Source organism: Sardina pilchardus, chromosome 15, assembly GCF_963854185.1.
Source record: "Sardina pilchardus chromosome 15, fSarPil1.1, whole genome shotgun sequence".
NCBI lineage: Eukaryota > Metazoa > Chordata > Actinopteri > Clupeiformes > Clupeidae > Sardina > Sardina pilchardus.
In genome coordinates, this window is record NC_085008.1 from 9,153,356 (window position 1) to 9,169,187 (window position 15,832).

Consider the following 15,832-nt stretch of genomic DNA (forward strand, 5'->3'; position numbering starts at 1 on the left):
ATAGCAACCAACACGATTACCTTAGCAACCACCATAGCAACTGCTTTATTTTGCATAGGAACCAACTTGATTACCCTATCAGCATAGCAACTTTATTTTGCATTACAACCATCCCTTGTACCCTCGTAACACCATTATAATTATCTCTGCATTATCTAGTTTTCCTCTGTTCACATGTTTTGGCATCTTCATGCACTGGTAATTCCTTGGAATTACTTTTCTAGTTACTATTACACGGTTCTTCATAATACTGTAGAATGCTCCATTCACTTGAATGGGCCTTCCCAATGTTCAGAGGTCTGATCATTTTGTATAACAGACCATTGCTATATAACAGATCGCTGTCGAGGAAAATGGGTTTTGTGCTTCTTGTTCATGTCTTTCATGTCATTCAGTTGGTTCACTGGAAAGTGAAAGTCAGCTAAAGAGGTTGCCATGCAACACCTGAAACTGCCAAATTCTATTTGTGTGGCAAACTATTTGTTTTCTCAACAGAGGCCATGAAACGGTAACAAAACTGTACTGCAGAGTAGTACAACATATGACCGCTGCCCAGTCCTACACAATCTCTCCACTAAAATAAGTAGTAGTCAATTTGTCTCCATCCCCTACTTTCGTGGATGTAAATGAGTGTGTGCATAGTGTGTGTTTTTGTGTGTATGTGTGCTTCTGTGTGTGGGGGTAATGGTGTTTATGTGTGTGTGGGTGTGTTTATGTTTATGTCTGCATGCCTGTGTGCATGCATGCATGTGTGTGTGCGTGTGTGGGTGCATGCCTGGGTACTGTGTGTGTCTTGATCTGTGTATGCATGTGTATTTCTCTCTGTGTGTGTGTGTGTGTGTGTGTGTGTGTGTGTGTGTGTGTATGGTGCTCCTGTGACTACCTTTATCACTTCTTTCAGTAGCACCGTGGGGGGTTCCTGCATTGTGAGCAGAGTCTTCCCAACCACCTCACAGTAGTGGTAGGCTTGAGAGGCAAGGCCACAGTCCAACAGACGACATGCATACAGGAACTTATACACCTGCAGACACATCAGATTATGACAAATACTCACACACAGAAATGTTTACACTGGCAGACAGAATACACACACACACACACACACACACACACACAATGCCTCATGAGTTCAGGAAAAAGTTCAACACTTGAAGACAGATTTGTCAAATGTGACATGTAAATCAGCAGAAACAATCTTGCGTGTTATGGTCTGTGTCCATTCATACCTGAAAGGGTGGGTCAACGTGAGCAGGGTTTCCGAGCCTCTGACTGTACTCAAACACCTCTGTGCACTGCATCGCTGAGCTCTGGACGAACTTCAGAAAGGGAAGACTAAACGTCCAAACAGATTGTCAGCTTTACCTCAGTCTTCATTTTTGCACACAACAGCGGAAAATTCAAACATGCTCAACAGGTATCCTGGTATTCTGTCCAAGCCTTACCTGTGGCTACTGCCAAGAAGCACCAGGCGCTCAGCTTTGTTCGTGTACACACCAAAGGGAGTACGTGCTGTGAGGTAGCAGATGTGAGCAGCATGCAGCTGCCCCCTAGAGGCTACAAGAGGAATTACTCATGTTTGTTATTCAGGATCTTGTACGGCACAGTTAAGGCCAAAACCAACTTCAATAAAAACAATAACGTGGCATTGTCGTGAAAGTGAGGCTCTACCTAGTGTGTCTCCCATGGTAATGATAGCCCTGCGGTGAGTATCGCAATCCTCACTTTCATTGGACAACATGACAGCCAAGTGGGGCTTCCAGTCACCCCATCTGTCGCTCCCACAGCACTGGCAATAAGAAATCAGAAAGACGTTCTAATGAGGAGACACAGAAGTCAAAGATTCTCGTACAGAAATGTACGGCAGTCGTCTACACATATACCGCCCCTTCTGCTGCCAGAGGCTGGCATATGAATACATTGTGCCAATCATATGTCAGGTTCTCGCAGCTGGAGCGAGGTTGGTGTCATGATAGTATGGCCAAGTGAAGGGACTTGCATAAAATAACTTAGGTTCCTGTATATTTAGTGTGGATCTATTGGGGATAGGGGACACTCATGTCCAAATTTACAGGCCATCAGATGATAGAGTGTCTTGCTGTGGTGAACATAGACTGTATATAATAGTTCTACACACAGTCTGGGGCTGTGAAGGTGAGTGGACAAAGTGTTACCGTGGCAACGGTCGGGATTCTTTTGGACAACAGTTGGAAGAGCGTTTGTAGAGGGTCACTGGGAGATAGACAGCCTGTAAATCTGAACACACACACACACACACATACACAGGCACACACACACTCATGTCAGGCTTTTAAATATACACATATCTAAAGATATTCAAATAGATTCATGTATTTGCCAAAATTCTTCACTGACAGTCATACTGGTATGCACACAGAGATACACCAATAAAACCTACACATGTTGAGCAACTCAGTGGACAGATCTCAAAGATTGTTACCCAATCCGTCAAAATGCCCGTTAAATGGTAGCGAAAAGAGCAGACATAAATAGTTTAAGCAGCAAGTGCATGAACAAGCCCGTCCACCTGCTCCTCCAACACACACGTAAACACCCTGGAGGAGTGCAGGAGTCCTCCATCAGACCTTGCCAGCCATGTGTTCCTCCTGCTGAAGGCACCAGGCAGCGCAGCCGCTTTGCCTTATCTTCAGCATGAAGTCAGAGGTGTTGTATTACACGTTAAGTGATTCGCAGGAACTAGGGCCTAAGTAATATTAGCAGAGACAAGCCGTGTCTTATTTACAAAACATTAGGATGCCAAAGCTGTGCCACAGAGGGAGCTGGCTAGTAGGCAAGTGCCCAAACCTGTCATGGGCTGCCCGACAGAAGGAGATGAAGTAAATTTAGACGTGACCTATTGAGGGAGCCGTGGGAGTCATTTACACGGCTTCCACTTGATATGCCTCAGAGACACAACCCCCATGTGCTAATAGATCGCAGAATATAGTGTCGTGACAGAGACTCCCACACTAGCCGCTCCAGACGCGCGGCTCTTTGACGCACACATGAAAAGGCATGGCACTGCTGTGGAGGCACAGAGGCCTCTAGAGGAAGTTTAACACAGGGCTATCAATCGGTTAAAAATAGTTTTAGTTTGTACATTATTTGTCCTAAAAGCACATACAGTATTTAACTTTATAATCAATTCTGGTAGTCCAGTCACCTAGTCAAATCAAGTAGGTACAGTACTATCCATTAATTATGGGCACCTCTGCTATTGTTGACTGAAAACAGTTATCTTTTGGTGATTTATTGTAATCTCACAATGAACAATGAGGGATGATCAAATCTTGAAAGCAAGCAAATATATTCTGAGATAAAAAGAAAGGGGAAAGAAAGAAAGAAATATTTTTAAAGAAAATCTCATATACAAAATGCAACAGAAGCGTTCAGCATTCAACTTCTTTAAGTTAATCAGAAGTAGTTCATGACTTTCTTTTTCACTAAGGTTTGAAAATAAAGTAACACAGAGACTAAATCCCCTCGTCATTTTTCAACAATGGAAAGACAAGAGAATACACTAAATTAAAATAAAAGGAAAGTGTGTTGACATCAGTCAGAGAATGGCTACAAAAACTAGATACTCGGTTGTAATGCCACTATTCACAGTTAAATAATGAATGGGTTTAAAGGTTCTAATCAACTGGAAATGATGTTTGGACAAAGATCGATGTTATCTTTCCCCCACACACAATGGATGGTAAGAGAAGCAAACATTTCCATAAGAACCACTGTTGGAGAGGTACATGTATCATCTTGGGGTCACCTATTGCCCCCTGGAAATCTTCAAAAGTGGAGTTACTGAATGCTACTGTGAGATTCTCTGGAATTGTTAATCTGTTAATTTCATTAATCTGAAAATTGCACTGTATGGCAAGAAACACTTTAGTTGGGTTTTGCGTTGACAGAAGAATGATTATACTGAAAAGAACCGCATGCCTTATGAGAATTATAGTGAAGAAGCTATTGCGGGGCTGTTTTTATGGCTCTTTGGAACCTTATTAAGGTGCATGGTATCATGAAACCCGAGAAAAACCTGAACTTTTTCGATGGAAATCTGTGAAGCTCTGTAAGAGTGGATCATGACTGGATTATTCATAAGGTCAATGAATCAAAACAAAAGTCCCCTATTTAAAACTCCATATAAAAAAACAGTGAGGTGAGTTTCAGTTGAGAATGCACCTGTGGACCTAGGAATCTGGACAATCTGGGGAGCATTTGTAAAGACAAATGGTCTTAAATCTCTTGTTTTGTATTCTGCAACTTACTGTGTCATAGGAGAACATTTTGGCAAAAGGGGGATTGAGAAAGTATTACAAGCAGGGGTGCCAATGATTGTGGGAGCATGTTTTTGTTAAAATATATTTATTTTCCTTTTTCTTTAAATAAATTTGCTTCCCTTCAAGATTGGAGTTTTCCTCAATGTTTTTCATTGTGAAATTACAATAAATCACTAAAAGATTGTTTTTTAAACCGGTAGTCACATTAGCAGAAGTGTCAAAAAAAGAGGATACTGTACAACTAAACATATTAAAGACATATATTCACACAACAGGTAAATGCTATTTACTGCATTCTATTTGAAAAAATACAGTTTGTGTTTTACATGCCTGATACTATATACTGTAGCCTGCATGTTCCCATTTTATAGAGTCTTATTACAAAACCGTAACATCTTTTATGTCAAGCAAGCTCTATCCTGACATGTTATATCGTCTATGTTGCATTACTGTGCATGCCTATGTCTATCTATAGGGTGTAAATCTTTTCCGGAATGTGTTTATGTCTTGAACATAACAAGCCAGGCCAAGCTATCTGACCCCAAAAGTGTCATGGAGGTGGTACCTAGCCATAAAGGGAAAATGTACACTGTCGATCAAAAGTTTGGGGTCACTTAGAAATTCCCATTCCACTATAGACAGATTACCAGCTAAGATCAGTTGCATTTATGTATTTATTTTTTTAAAGTCAGGGAAGCAGTTTTCAGATTACATTATGTGCTTACAAAATTGCAAAAGGGTTCTCCAATGTTTTCTCAGCTAGCCTTTTAAAATTATCTAAAATTTCAATTAAATATTCAACTCTCTTACTAAGAATGGCTGTGAAGGTGTATACTGTAGGCGTAGTGCTGTTTTCAGCTGCTTTGTCCACTGTACCTGTTCAGGACGGTGGTGTATGCTCTGTTGTCCATCTTACTGGCCAGGAACAAGGCATGACCCCACAGGCCACTCTTCATGGCCGACTCTAATGCCTCCTGTACGACAAGAGGGGGAGAGACCATTTATACTTATACAGTATATAGGCATACAGTAGGATACATGTTTTAGTTATATTACTTATATTATCAGTGTGTGTGCTCACTGAAAACCGCAAGACCAGTTTAGCTTAGGAGCAATAAAGATGACATGGGCCCCGAGTTTGGCGGCCATTTTGCCGGCAGTGCATGCACACTGTGACCTGAGCCAATCAGATGATCAAAGTGGGCAGAGTCAAGCCTGGGTTCATTAATAAAAGATTTGTTTAAAGCCAACAAATAGCAGTGTTGAGAAATATCTTTATATTTAAAGTGTTGCGCAATGCACATCTGATCTGAATACTTTTTCAAAGAACAATATGTGGCATTTTTCTCGAAATAAATTCATTACAAGAACATCATCAACCAGTGATAACGAGGGACATGATGAGTAAGAATATATGAATTCAAAGCTGATCAGGAGAATGATGAAGATGTGATGACAGAGACCTTCTTCCTCCCGCAGAGCAGCAGCTGTGTGTAGCTCCTGAGAGCCTCCTCTGTGGAGTCAGCGGGGCAGGCCGTGGGGTTACCCGTCAGCAGGTCCCCTGTGTGCAGGGGCTCTTCCTCTGGCGGGGGCCTGTCAGTCAAGTCGATGAGGCTGGTCTCATCGCCCTGCCCATCAGACCCCTCACAGGCACCCAGGGAGACGGTGCCTCGCGTCAAGAGCTCCGCAATGTCAGACCCCACGATTCTCTGAGCAAGGGTTAAGAATATGTTAAAACACTGAGGTGAAGATGGCAAATCTGATAAATACAGACAACTGTCCTTATATATTTAATTTAACCGAATGAACAGGTTACTTATTATACATATTCAAACTCACTTCATATCTGTATTTTCAAACTTGCATCAAGACACACACTTTGATTCTGCATTTGTATTTTCCATCATACATACACACAATTACAGACAAATGTTGACATTTTCATGTCTTTTAAAACACCGATCTCTCTTGTAACTTGTAACTTGTAACTGTATTGAGTGAAACACCTACCCCATTCTGTCTGCAGAGCAGTACCAGCAGGTTCCACAAGAGGGCAGCAGAGGGAGCATCCTGCAGTGTGTCATCCTTCAGACAGCCCTCTGCTTTCTGAAGAGCAAAGGTGATGACATCCACCTTGTGCAGGTCTGGCCTGGGAGGAGATAAGGGTCAACTCATTATCATGACAGCTGATGTTTGCTGTGCTGTCCAAGAGATGACGCTCTGTGTAGGTAGCCTACCTGGCCAGAGGTCCAGGGAAGTTACGCAGGTCCTTTTGCTCCTCAGACTCTCCTAGGATGACCTGGGAGAATTTGATCAAACAACTCATTATAGCCCAAATTAACACAAAACCTACTAGCCCATGTGGTAAGTAACTCATTATTTCCTAATATTTTGTTACTATAGCCAATGCTCTACAAACTTCTAAATGTCAAACTATCTCAAGTCAAAACATACTATGCTATGTCAAGCACTTTTCCCCTCTGACCAGAGACACTGTGACTACAAGGCTCCCATACCTCAAGGCTATGAAACTCCACAAGGGCCCGTTCGCCATCTGAGGCAATAGCAGAGCTGACCCGAATCAGCTGTCCAGCCGGACCAAAGCTGACCAGCGCATGAGGGAGAGTGTACTTCAGCGGAGCGGTCAGCTGGGGCACCATCTCAGGCTCTGAACACAAACAGCATATTTAGACACTTTAGCCATTCACACTCAGTTGCTGGTCAGCAGAGTATACACTTCATTTATGCATTGAAGTCACTTTAATGGAAAGCTGCTAGGTAACCATAACCACAACTTTAGGTCAAAGATGAAGGATACAGACTTTGTGTGATGCCAATCCTATGGCAAACAACTGACAGTATATCTAGTCAGGTTCTGTTCAGAACTGAATCAGAGACAGAGAGTGATCAGATCCAGAGTAAAGCTGACTGACACCACTCTACCAGATATTGATAATCAAGCAGATTACAATGGATGCCATGCTTACACTACAGGGGTTTGAAAATCCTAACCAATTTCTAAATCGGGTTGCGATACAGGCATGATGACTGACCTGCATAGGACTGTGGGATGGAATCACTCTCCTCTGCCCCATTGATATATTGGCTGAGCTCAGTACTGCTGGAGGACAGACCTGAGGCCTTGGAGCTGGCCAGCACACCTGGCTCACACTGGGGAAATCACGAGTGAAATCACGAGTGAAAATGAGAGATCTTCAAGATCAGAATATCAAGAAGTTTTAAGTTTGCCATTTATGGTCAGGCCAGCTGTTTACCTCCTCACTCTTCCTCATGTAGTGTCCCTCTGATTGGCTGTAGTCGTACTGTGAACTCTCCCCTCTTTGGTCATAACTGCAAATAGTGTATCCAACAGGCAGTGATGTCAGTCTCTTAGTAAAGTTACTGTAGATTGACTAACAAATCCTAGGCTGGGTAACCCCTGCCATTTATATTTCACCTTGCAGCTCAGGCTGGAAAGCTGCACATTTATCTCTCCCACTTCCTGTCCACATTTGCTGGGTCCAATCACAAACTACAATAGCTTATCCAAAAGGCGCACACGAATCGTTGGTCTGATTGGTTGAATGACTATCCAAAAGCGTACATAGTCATTTGAACTATGCTCATTGATCACGCCTCTTGTGCAGTAGAAATAAAGCGCAGACTCCCCAGACTAATGTTCAGATTAGTATAAAATAAGATTAGTATGTGAAAACAAATACTAAAACCACTTCAGCTTCAGTACAAAAGTGCAGAGAGCACTAATAACATAATCCAGTGTTTCCCAAACTTTTTACAATGAGTAACACCTCAGAAAACAATTGGCTCTCTAAATACCACCATTATGACCAGCATTAAAATACAGTAATGTAGGCCCATTTAAATATATTTTACATTGTACATACTGTTTTGCCATGTTTTGTTTAGTCTTTTCAAGAGAGATAAAAAATAAAAGCTAGTTTGAAAGTAACGATTTTTCATTATATATATTTCTATATCATTTAAAGTGACTATTTTGTCCTCATGAACTAAAACATCTTGGAGACTCTGCAGAGAGTCCGCGTACCAGCAGTGGTACCCGTACCACAGTTTGAGAACTACTGGCCTAATCTATTTAAAATGACGAATGCCAGTAGAATGCAGCTACAGGAATGGAGAATGCAAATAAAGTTTGTGAGTGTGAGTTAAGCATAGTTGTAGTAGTTCTTTGCACTGTTGTTATTACACATGCAACTATCTAAAAGGCCAGAAGAAATAGTCATCAGTCACCAATGTGTAACTGTTGTTTCCACAGAGGCACCGGACATCAAATCTCTAGGTTATGTACAGTACGCCTGAAGAAGTTAAAATGACCTGTGGTATTGTTGGTATGGCGGTCCACCCCAGTCCTGGCCATGGCCTCTGTCAGAAGGAGGGTTTGTTCTCCACTGATCATGCGATGACCGTCCACCGGCATCTGTATTTATATCATTTACGTTAATCATTGACAAAGAACCAGACGAAGACTTTGGTTTAATGGCCAAGTGCATTCCCACGTACAAGCAATTCGATTCCCGGCTGCTGCCCCTGTAACATTATATAAATGTGCCCGCCAGAATTATTGGATTATTTTATGAATTTCTTTTTTTATGCTCCCTTTTTTATACCTGTTTTTAGTCAACTCTACCAGGGATGCCAATTATTCTGGAGGGCACTGTACATATACAACAAGGATAAATGATCATTTATGTGTGCATTACTCTGACATCCGGCTGTGCTAGTAGTACCTGGATGTTGATAATGTTGGCCTCTGTGATGGGGGTCATAGTACGCATAGGGGTCTCTGTATTCCCAGTATGAGTAGTCATATCCCTGCCTGAGACAAGAGATCCTTTATCCATAGAGCACCTGATAATAATGAACCGAACAATACAACACCAATAACAGCCATTTTTTTCAAAGTCACATTTAAAACGAAAGCAGCACTCCACTTAAGTCTTAAGATATCAATCCATTATTTTGAGTGAGCAACTGTAATGTTACTCTCACAGGGAACAGCTGTTCTTTGAGACTGACCTGGAAAACGGTTGAGAGTGTGGCTGACCGTAACCTGGCCTGTAATATGGTGCACTGCCATGGGTCACATCTGGCCTGGGGGGCGGACTGGCTGGATAGTGATTGTATCTGGGGTCCACAGCAGACCACGGTCGCTCTCTCTCTCTGGGGTCCACGTGAGGGTAGGGTCCTGGCCCTGAGGGATATGAGGGTCTGGGGTAGTCGTCTCTGGGGCGATTAAGCTGCTGGTGCGCCTCTCTGTCCTGGTGCTGCCAGCTGTCACCTCTAGAAGCCATGGTCAGATCAGCAGCAGCAAGTCTGGCGGCAGTAGCTGTCACTAAGGCAGTCACTGTAGCCTAAAAAGTGAAAAATTCTAACCATTGGCTATGTTGTGAGTAAACTCGTCAAAAAAAAATTTCTTGTATGATAATGAAAATGCAACGAAAGAAAGAAAGTCTGGCCTTAGGCTATATCAGTGCAATGTAGGCTATTCTAGCCTACAGTTCGTTCCTACTCAGTTGAAATTATCCAAAATAAATTTAGTTAAAGTTAATTCATTTTAAAAAGTACTGTAGACTGCATAGCTTAACGCTTTACTGTAGACATTGGCAAGTTTTAGACTCTCTTTTGATAACATTATCAAGGCTACAGTACAATAATTAATTTAAGATCGTCTCACATTATATCTGATGAAAAATATCTAAACAAATAATGTCAAATAGCCTACTGTAAAATCTTACATCGAGAGTGCAAAAGTTGCTACATAACTCACTTGAATTAAGTCGCTCCTTGCTGAAGTCAAAGTGCATCTGCCACATCATTTATTGAAAATCACAACATCAACTGAGATGACCTCGTAGTTTCCAGTCCGTTCAAAGAGCGAAGTACAATAGACCTCACATTATTATGCCTTCCTGTCCCAACGAATCAGGCTACTTTTCAGCGATCCTATTAATAGCACAACAGGTATGATAGCTACATTTCTTTGTAATGACATAAACCACAGCCTATGCTATATCATCTCGCCGGTTATGTGTGCATATTGGGCGGGATGGCATGGCAATAGACAGTTACACCCTAATAGAGTAAACATCTTGTGCCTCACCCAGACTCAGAGAAACCCTTGAGAATGACAGATGTGTCTAATGAAAAGTCGTGATTGGGTTACTTACATTCACATTCCTAATTTAAAGTTGACACTGCGTTGTGTTTTTGGGTTTGCACTCATTCCCATGTTTGAAAAGTGAAAAGGCATGCCACGTTGTGCGGAACTAAAACATCGACTTGCTCGTCACACCGAGCCATAATATTCTGTGTTTAAAAAAAAAGAAAAAGTTTTAAGGCGGTCTTCAGTGTTCTCCATGTTGATGAGGGAATTCTGGTCTCTTTGTTACAACCTGAAGACAAGTTCACTGGCGGTCTGACAGACCCACTTAAACAGTTACACAGCTTCGAGCGAAGAAAAGCGGGTTTGATAGGTTTTGTGTAGCTTTACCTTACACAATGAAATACTATTTCGAGACGATGACGCATTGATAGGATCTCCCTGCCATGCGTAGGCCTAACGTAATAGCACCAAAAAAGAAACATGACTAGCACTGATTCGCCACTGAATATTCATTCGTGGGCTGGTGACAAAAAGTCTCCGAAAACTGTACAAAATAAATGAGAAGAAACCTTTTTTTCGAGAATGCCTGACTGCAGACACAGCCACGCGCAGTTGGACGGCCGTAGCAGAGAGGTTACAGAGAGGGTTAATTAAGGATCTTTGGAGGTTATCCTGTAGGCCTAGGCTACTTTGTTAATCACTTCAATGATGCATAATGTAGGCTATTTTCTATATTCACTTAGGCTACATAATGAATATGCCAGTGTGCCATGTAGGCTTTTTTCAGTTAGTCTACTAAAAATCCCCCCAAATCATCCAGACCAGGAAGACCAGGCTATACTGCTTAACAAAAGTGAGCACGTTTGACATCCATCATAATGAATATGCCATTGTGCCATGAAGGCTTTTATGTAGGTTATAGTTGACAAATTGAGGCTGCATGAATTAAATCAATCTAATTCAAGTTATTAGCTGAAAAATAAATGTGTTCAGCATCAAAATGTGCTTGCGATTGCGTTGGTGTAAAATAGGTAAATTTAGATTTTCGATGTTCTCTTTGTTGTAAAACTGCGGCGGGCGGCTCTGCAGACAGATGTCATTGCACAGGGATTGCTGACTGCTGATGTGCGTGGCCAAGATATTCAAGAAAAATCCACACGATGTCGCTGCGCATTAGCATACAGAGCAGCAGTAAACTGACCACGGCTCTTAACGTGTGGTGATTGAAATCTGTGTCAGTAAAAGCGGGAAGGGTCACATAGGTCAGGCTACCTGTTGCAGAAAACTTAAACTTTGACATAATTTTGATCCACAATTATTAAAATATATTATAAGGTCACAAGCTTTCAAACGAACAACGTTGAAGCAGTACACGCTCTCACACTTCAATTTCCCCTCAGTTGAGTATCCAAAAAGAATCTACCAGAAAGTTTGCAATGGGATTTTTCATACAATACTTGAAGAGAATATGATCAAGAATGTGTGTGAGAGTCAGACAACAGAGGGCGCTGAGCATAGTTACAGGCCTGCTACAGGTTACAGTCTGTTTTTGAGTGTCCAATCAGCGTTGACTATGCAAATAAGTGGCGCTAGAAACTTGCCTGCATTTCTTTTAGCATTCAGTTGCTGAAGTTCCACTAACGACGTTCCCACTGTGCTGGCGCAAAAGGAGTACGACGCGTTTAACAGCACGGACATCATAGCGCTACCGGAATTTTGCCCGATGTGCAATATGACTTTTGAAGAACCTTGTGGAGATAACGCCATTGAAAGGTACTTTATGTTTTCATGCGGCCTTGCGTGTCATCTGTAAATACAGCATTGCAGTTGTATTTTATGTTTGCAATACATTGGTAGAAAAACCTTTGTGCAGCACGTTATTATAGATGTGGCCAAAGCATCTTGGTGATAGCTAACCCCAGTGTTAGCTAACGTTGCGTTATTGCTGGTTGAAAATTGTCCATTTTACAGTTGTCATGCACGTTGCTGAAGTCACTTACAGTAGCACATGATAAACATTTCCGACCGTTTATGTGGTCTTTATGTTATTACATTATGTTGCCGGCTAGCTTGCCTAATTAAATGAAATGGCAAGGCATTCTTTTATTGCTCGTGACATACCTGTCGAACGTTACCAGGCAGTTCGGTGGGTGAAGGTCTTTGGTCAACAGCTAATTAGCAAGCTACGCAAACTTCTCTAAATTGACGTCTGACCTCGACAGTAACGTTATCATTTTGCAGAGTTTGCTACCGAAGGATTAACATTCTTGACAGAATTTGGCTGCAGTGTTTTTTGTGCATGGTGCTTTCTCAACTAAACTCCGCTGGACTGCACTGAAGTTTTCATAACTTTTTGTGTGGCTTTCATAGGTAGTTAGCATCAACCATTTTCTTTTGCTGTCTGTTCATGTAGTCAGTTAGCCCATAGTCGTGTGGCAAGTTGGCATACTAACTAACAGATATTCGTTTCTACAGAATGGATTCCGTGGCAAGGGCGGTGGAAGATGTCCTCAGCGCTGCATTACCTCAGGGTTGCATCACTGTTGGAGTGTACGAGGCGGCAAAGTCCCTAAATGTGTAAGTATGGCTGTCATGTCACGTTAATAAACTTCTAAAAATTAGCATTGTTTGCTTGAGAGCAGTTGCTTCGCTTATGCATACTGGCCTCGACGTATTTGTGGTTAATTAAAAAACAAAAAAAAACTGTTTGCTGAAGTTACGTTGGCAGCCTTATCTAATTTTGATTGTGTCTTATCATCAGGGACCCCGACAATGTGGTTTTATGTCTCTTGGCTACCGACGAGGAAGATGTTCAAGACGTTGCACTTCAGATTCACTTCACCTTGATCCAGGCCTTCTGCTGTGAGAATGACATCAACATCCTGCGTGTGAACAATATGCAACGTCTGGCAGAGATCCTTGGGGGAATGAAACCAGGAGGAGAGCCAATGGACCTCCACTGTGTTTTAGTCACTGTAAGTATTGCTTCCCGCTCCTATGATTAAGTCTGCAGTTGTGACAGAATGATTTATCCCCTCTTGACTTTTACAGTTAAATTAATGCTTTTCAGTAGTAGGATCAGATAGAGTTAAAAGTCACACCAGAGTAGATGATGTGACATCCAAAACTGCACAGTTACCAGAGGCAATTGCAGCTCCCCAGTTGCAGCCCTTTGAAGATGGTTAAAAGTCCGTCTCGGCTGATTGAAGTTGTTAAACGTTTCCTGATCTATGAGGGCCTCTGATGTGGAATTCCTTGCTGTCTGGTGCAGCAGTAAATTGGCAGCCCTGCTGACTGATCTGATTCCAGTTAGTGAAATTTTGTGGCTGGCCTTGGCAGATTTCATTGAACTTCCTGTGGGGTACTTCTGCAAACAGCAGTTCCAGGAAGAAAAGCTCTAAAGCAACCAGCAGTTGCACACTAGAAAATGGCATGAATGCAAAAAAATAGAACCTAGTGGTTGGTCAAGCAAGCAAATGAGCATATCTGACTAAACATGTAGTCTACAGTCTATCCCAATTCTATATTTAAAGTTTTTATGTTTAAGTTCTTATTTTAAGTTTGTTTGACTATGGCATATGCACTGTTATCACTGTGAGGCTAATGTGAGTATTTGTTCATGCAGAATCCCCAGTCATCCACGTGGAAGGACCCAGCCCTGAGTAAACTGAACAGATTCTGCAGAGACAGCCGAGTTCTAGACCAGTGGGTGCCTGTCATCAATCTCCCAGAGCGATGATCAAGAATGAGAACTGCACACTGTTTACTTTTTAAAAAGTATTGCACTAGATGATGTGTCTGATGCCTCCAGTCCAAAGGATCCCTCCGAACAGCCCCTGCACTGGCTGGGAAGATGAACGACAAGCATCAACAAGACAAAAGGGGCAAAAAAAAGAACAGTTGGACTTGACTGTCAGGGGTGTGGACTTAATGCCTAATCGGAGCAGATGCAGTCCCAGGACCTGTTCAGGAAGAATGACTCAGCAGTATGCTGAACTGCCAGGGAATGATATTGTCCACCATTTACCGGGAAAAGGGACTGTGCTACAGGAAACTGAATCATGTGAATGCTCACCGGCACGTGGTGAGCACGAGAAGGGGATGGTTTTTTTTTCTTTCTTTTTTTTTTAATTCAAGGAGGTTCCTAACCAGGCATGCTTCAAGAACTGGGGCAAAGGGAAATGGATTGGACTCTGCCATGCAGGCAAGTCTCCGTTGTGAGGAGTACTCTGAGAGTTGCTTTACTGGATACTCTGGAATTTTTGAGAACAGCTTTTAACTTATGTTGTTATTGTCCTTTCATGAGTTACTATTTAAAAAAAGGGAAGATGTTCTACACCTCTTAATACATTTAGGAAGTACATGTATTGACCTATTCCTTAACATCCATTTGGAAAGAAATGTTGGTTTGTGTTAATATATTTAATTTAATGAATTGTATTTATGTTGCTGTGTTCTCCACACTTGTATCAGTATGGAATAAATAGTTGAACCTGATATCTGTTTCTGATGTATAATTTGAACCAAGTGTGAGTGTGTAGTATACTAATGCATGCGTTGACTCGTTTGACTACGTGAAACAAGTGATGGGGGTCAGTTGATGACGGTGTCCTGGTACACATTACGCTCAACTTGCTTCAAACTTTGTGCCCTGCCCTGCCTTTCCCTGGTGCACAACAAAGTAGTCAGCCACTAACATAAACACTCAAACACTGACATTGAACTGTCAGCACAAAATCGTCAACATGACCAGGAAAACAATCATGAGGACAGTGACTGATTCACTATCTACTGCCTGTAGGGACTGAAGCCACATCTGTGCTAGTACGACTAGCAGATGTGTTGCTAGCTTTGCTCCCACTCTCATTTGAGTGACTTTGTCTGATCAGACATACTGTACATGTTCATAAAAGGTCCTGTCAGACTTATTGTAGTTGTGATTTAAAGGTGACACACCAGCCAATGAGAGGTGTGAATGAGGTCCTTCTCTTGCAGGTGCTTTGGAATAACACCTCAAACCAGCTGGGTGGGTGAGGGTGTAGGGGGGCATTCCATGTGTGCGCTCTGTGGTTTGAAAGAGGGTGTGACATTACCTCTTATGCCCTGCCAACTGAATGAACAAAAAACAACACTGATGGAGGCTGTATGAACAGCTGGGTGTTGATTTGTGCAATAGCAGAGTTCATAAGAGGGTCATTTCGTACTCCCAAACAGCCCAGTTATTGGAAGGGATGTCCAGAATATCAACATAGCCAGTAACAATGGGTCAGCATTCCTTTGCGATGAAAACAGCTGATGTGAGATTTCTGTCTTGACTGATTTAGAACTCACCATTTCTGCATGAGAGGTAGAATATAACATTTTCCTTTCAAACTTCATCAAACTTTCCAGC

General features: G+C 42.1%; 2 protein-coding genes across 2 annotated transcripts in view; one reads left to right on the forward strand and one right to left on the reverse strand.

The window, feature by feature from the left end:
• sec16b (SEC16 homolog B, endoplasmic reticulum export factor) overlaps window positions 1-10,586 on the reverse strand; it is a 66,428-nt gene extending 55,842 nt beyond the window's left edge. The window contains exons 1-17 of the mRNA XM_062555361.1: window positions 10,505-10,586; window positions 10,105-10,280; window positions 9,354-9,705; window positions 9,065-9,153; window positions 8,652-8,754; window positions 7,574-7,649; window positions 7,352-7,469; window positions 6,815-6,966; window positions 6,536-6,597; window positions 6,309-6,447; window positions 5,762-6,007; window positions 5,175-5,272; window positions 2,172-2,253; window positions 1,669-1,786; window positions 1,443-1,554; window positions 1,227-1,332; window positions 884-1,021 (exon numbers count right to left, since the gene is read on the reverse strand). Coding sequence (XP_062411345.1) covers window positions 884-1,021; window positions 1,227-1,332; window positions 1,443-1,554; window positions 1,669-1,786; window positions 2,172-2,253; window positions 5,175-5,272; window positions 5,762-6,007; window positions 6,309-6,447; window positions 6,536-6,597; window positions 6,815-6,966; window positions 7,352-7,469; window positions 7,574-7,649; window positions 8,652-8,754; window positions 9,065-9,153; window positions 9,354-9,628 — 1,914 coding nt within the window. The 5' untranslated portion in view covers window positions 9,629-9,705; window positions 10,105-10,280; window positions 10,505-10,586. The remainder of the gene's footprint in view (window positions 1-883; window positions 1,022-1,226; window positions 1,333-1,442; window positions 1,555-1,668; window positions 1,787-2,171; window positions 2,254-5,174; window positions 5,273-5,761; window positions 6,008-6,308; window positions 6,448-6,535; window positions 6,598-6,814; window positions 6,967-7,351; window positions 7,470-7,573; window positions 7,650-8,651; window positions 8,755-9,064; window positions 9,154-9,353; window positions 9,706-10,104; window positions 10,281-10,504) is intronic.
• Window positions 10,587-12,052: 1,466 nt separating this feature from the next.
• On the forward strand, window positions 12,053-14,937 carry gadd45ab (growth arrest and DNA-damage-inducible, alpha, b). Its single transcript, XM_062555363.1, has 4 exons — window positions 12,053-12,213; window positions 12,916-13,017; window positions 13,202-13,415; window positions 14,066-14,937. The coding sequence occupies exons 1-4, from the start codon at window positions 12,164-12,166 to the stop codon at window positions 14,177-14,179; spliced, it is 480 nt and encodes a 159-aa protein (XP_062411347.1). The 5' UTR covers window positions 12,053-12,163; the 3' UTR covers window positions 14,180-14,937.
• The last annotated feature ends 895 nt before the right edge of the window (window positions 14,938-15,832 follow it).

Bases quoted from the DNA above. Each gene is read 5' to 3' on its own strand.
- gadd45ab (XM_062555363.1), top strand. From the start codon at position 12,164: ATGTGCAATATGACTTTTGAAGAACCTTGTGGAGATAACGCCATTGAA. The intron at 13,018-13,201 runs GTAAGTATGGCT...TCTTATCATCAG, and splicing joins GCGGCAAAGTCCCTAAATGT to GGACCCCGACAATGTGGTTT. The intron at 13,416-14,065 runs GTAAGTATTGCT...TTGTTCATGCAG, and splicing joins TCCACTGTGTTTTAGTCACT to AATCCCCAGTCATCCACGTG.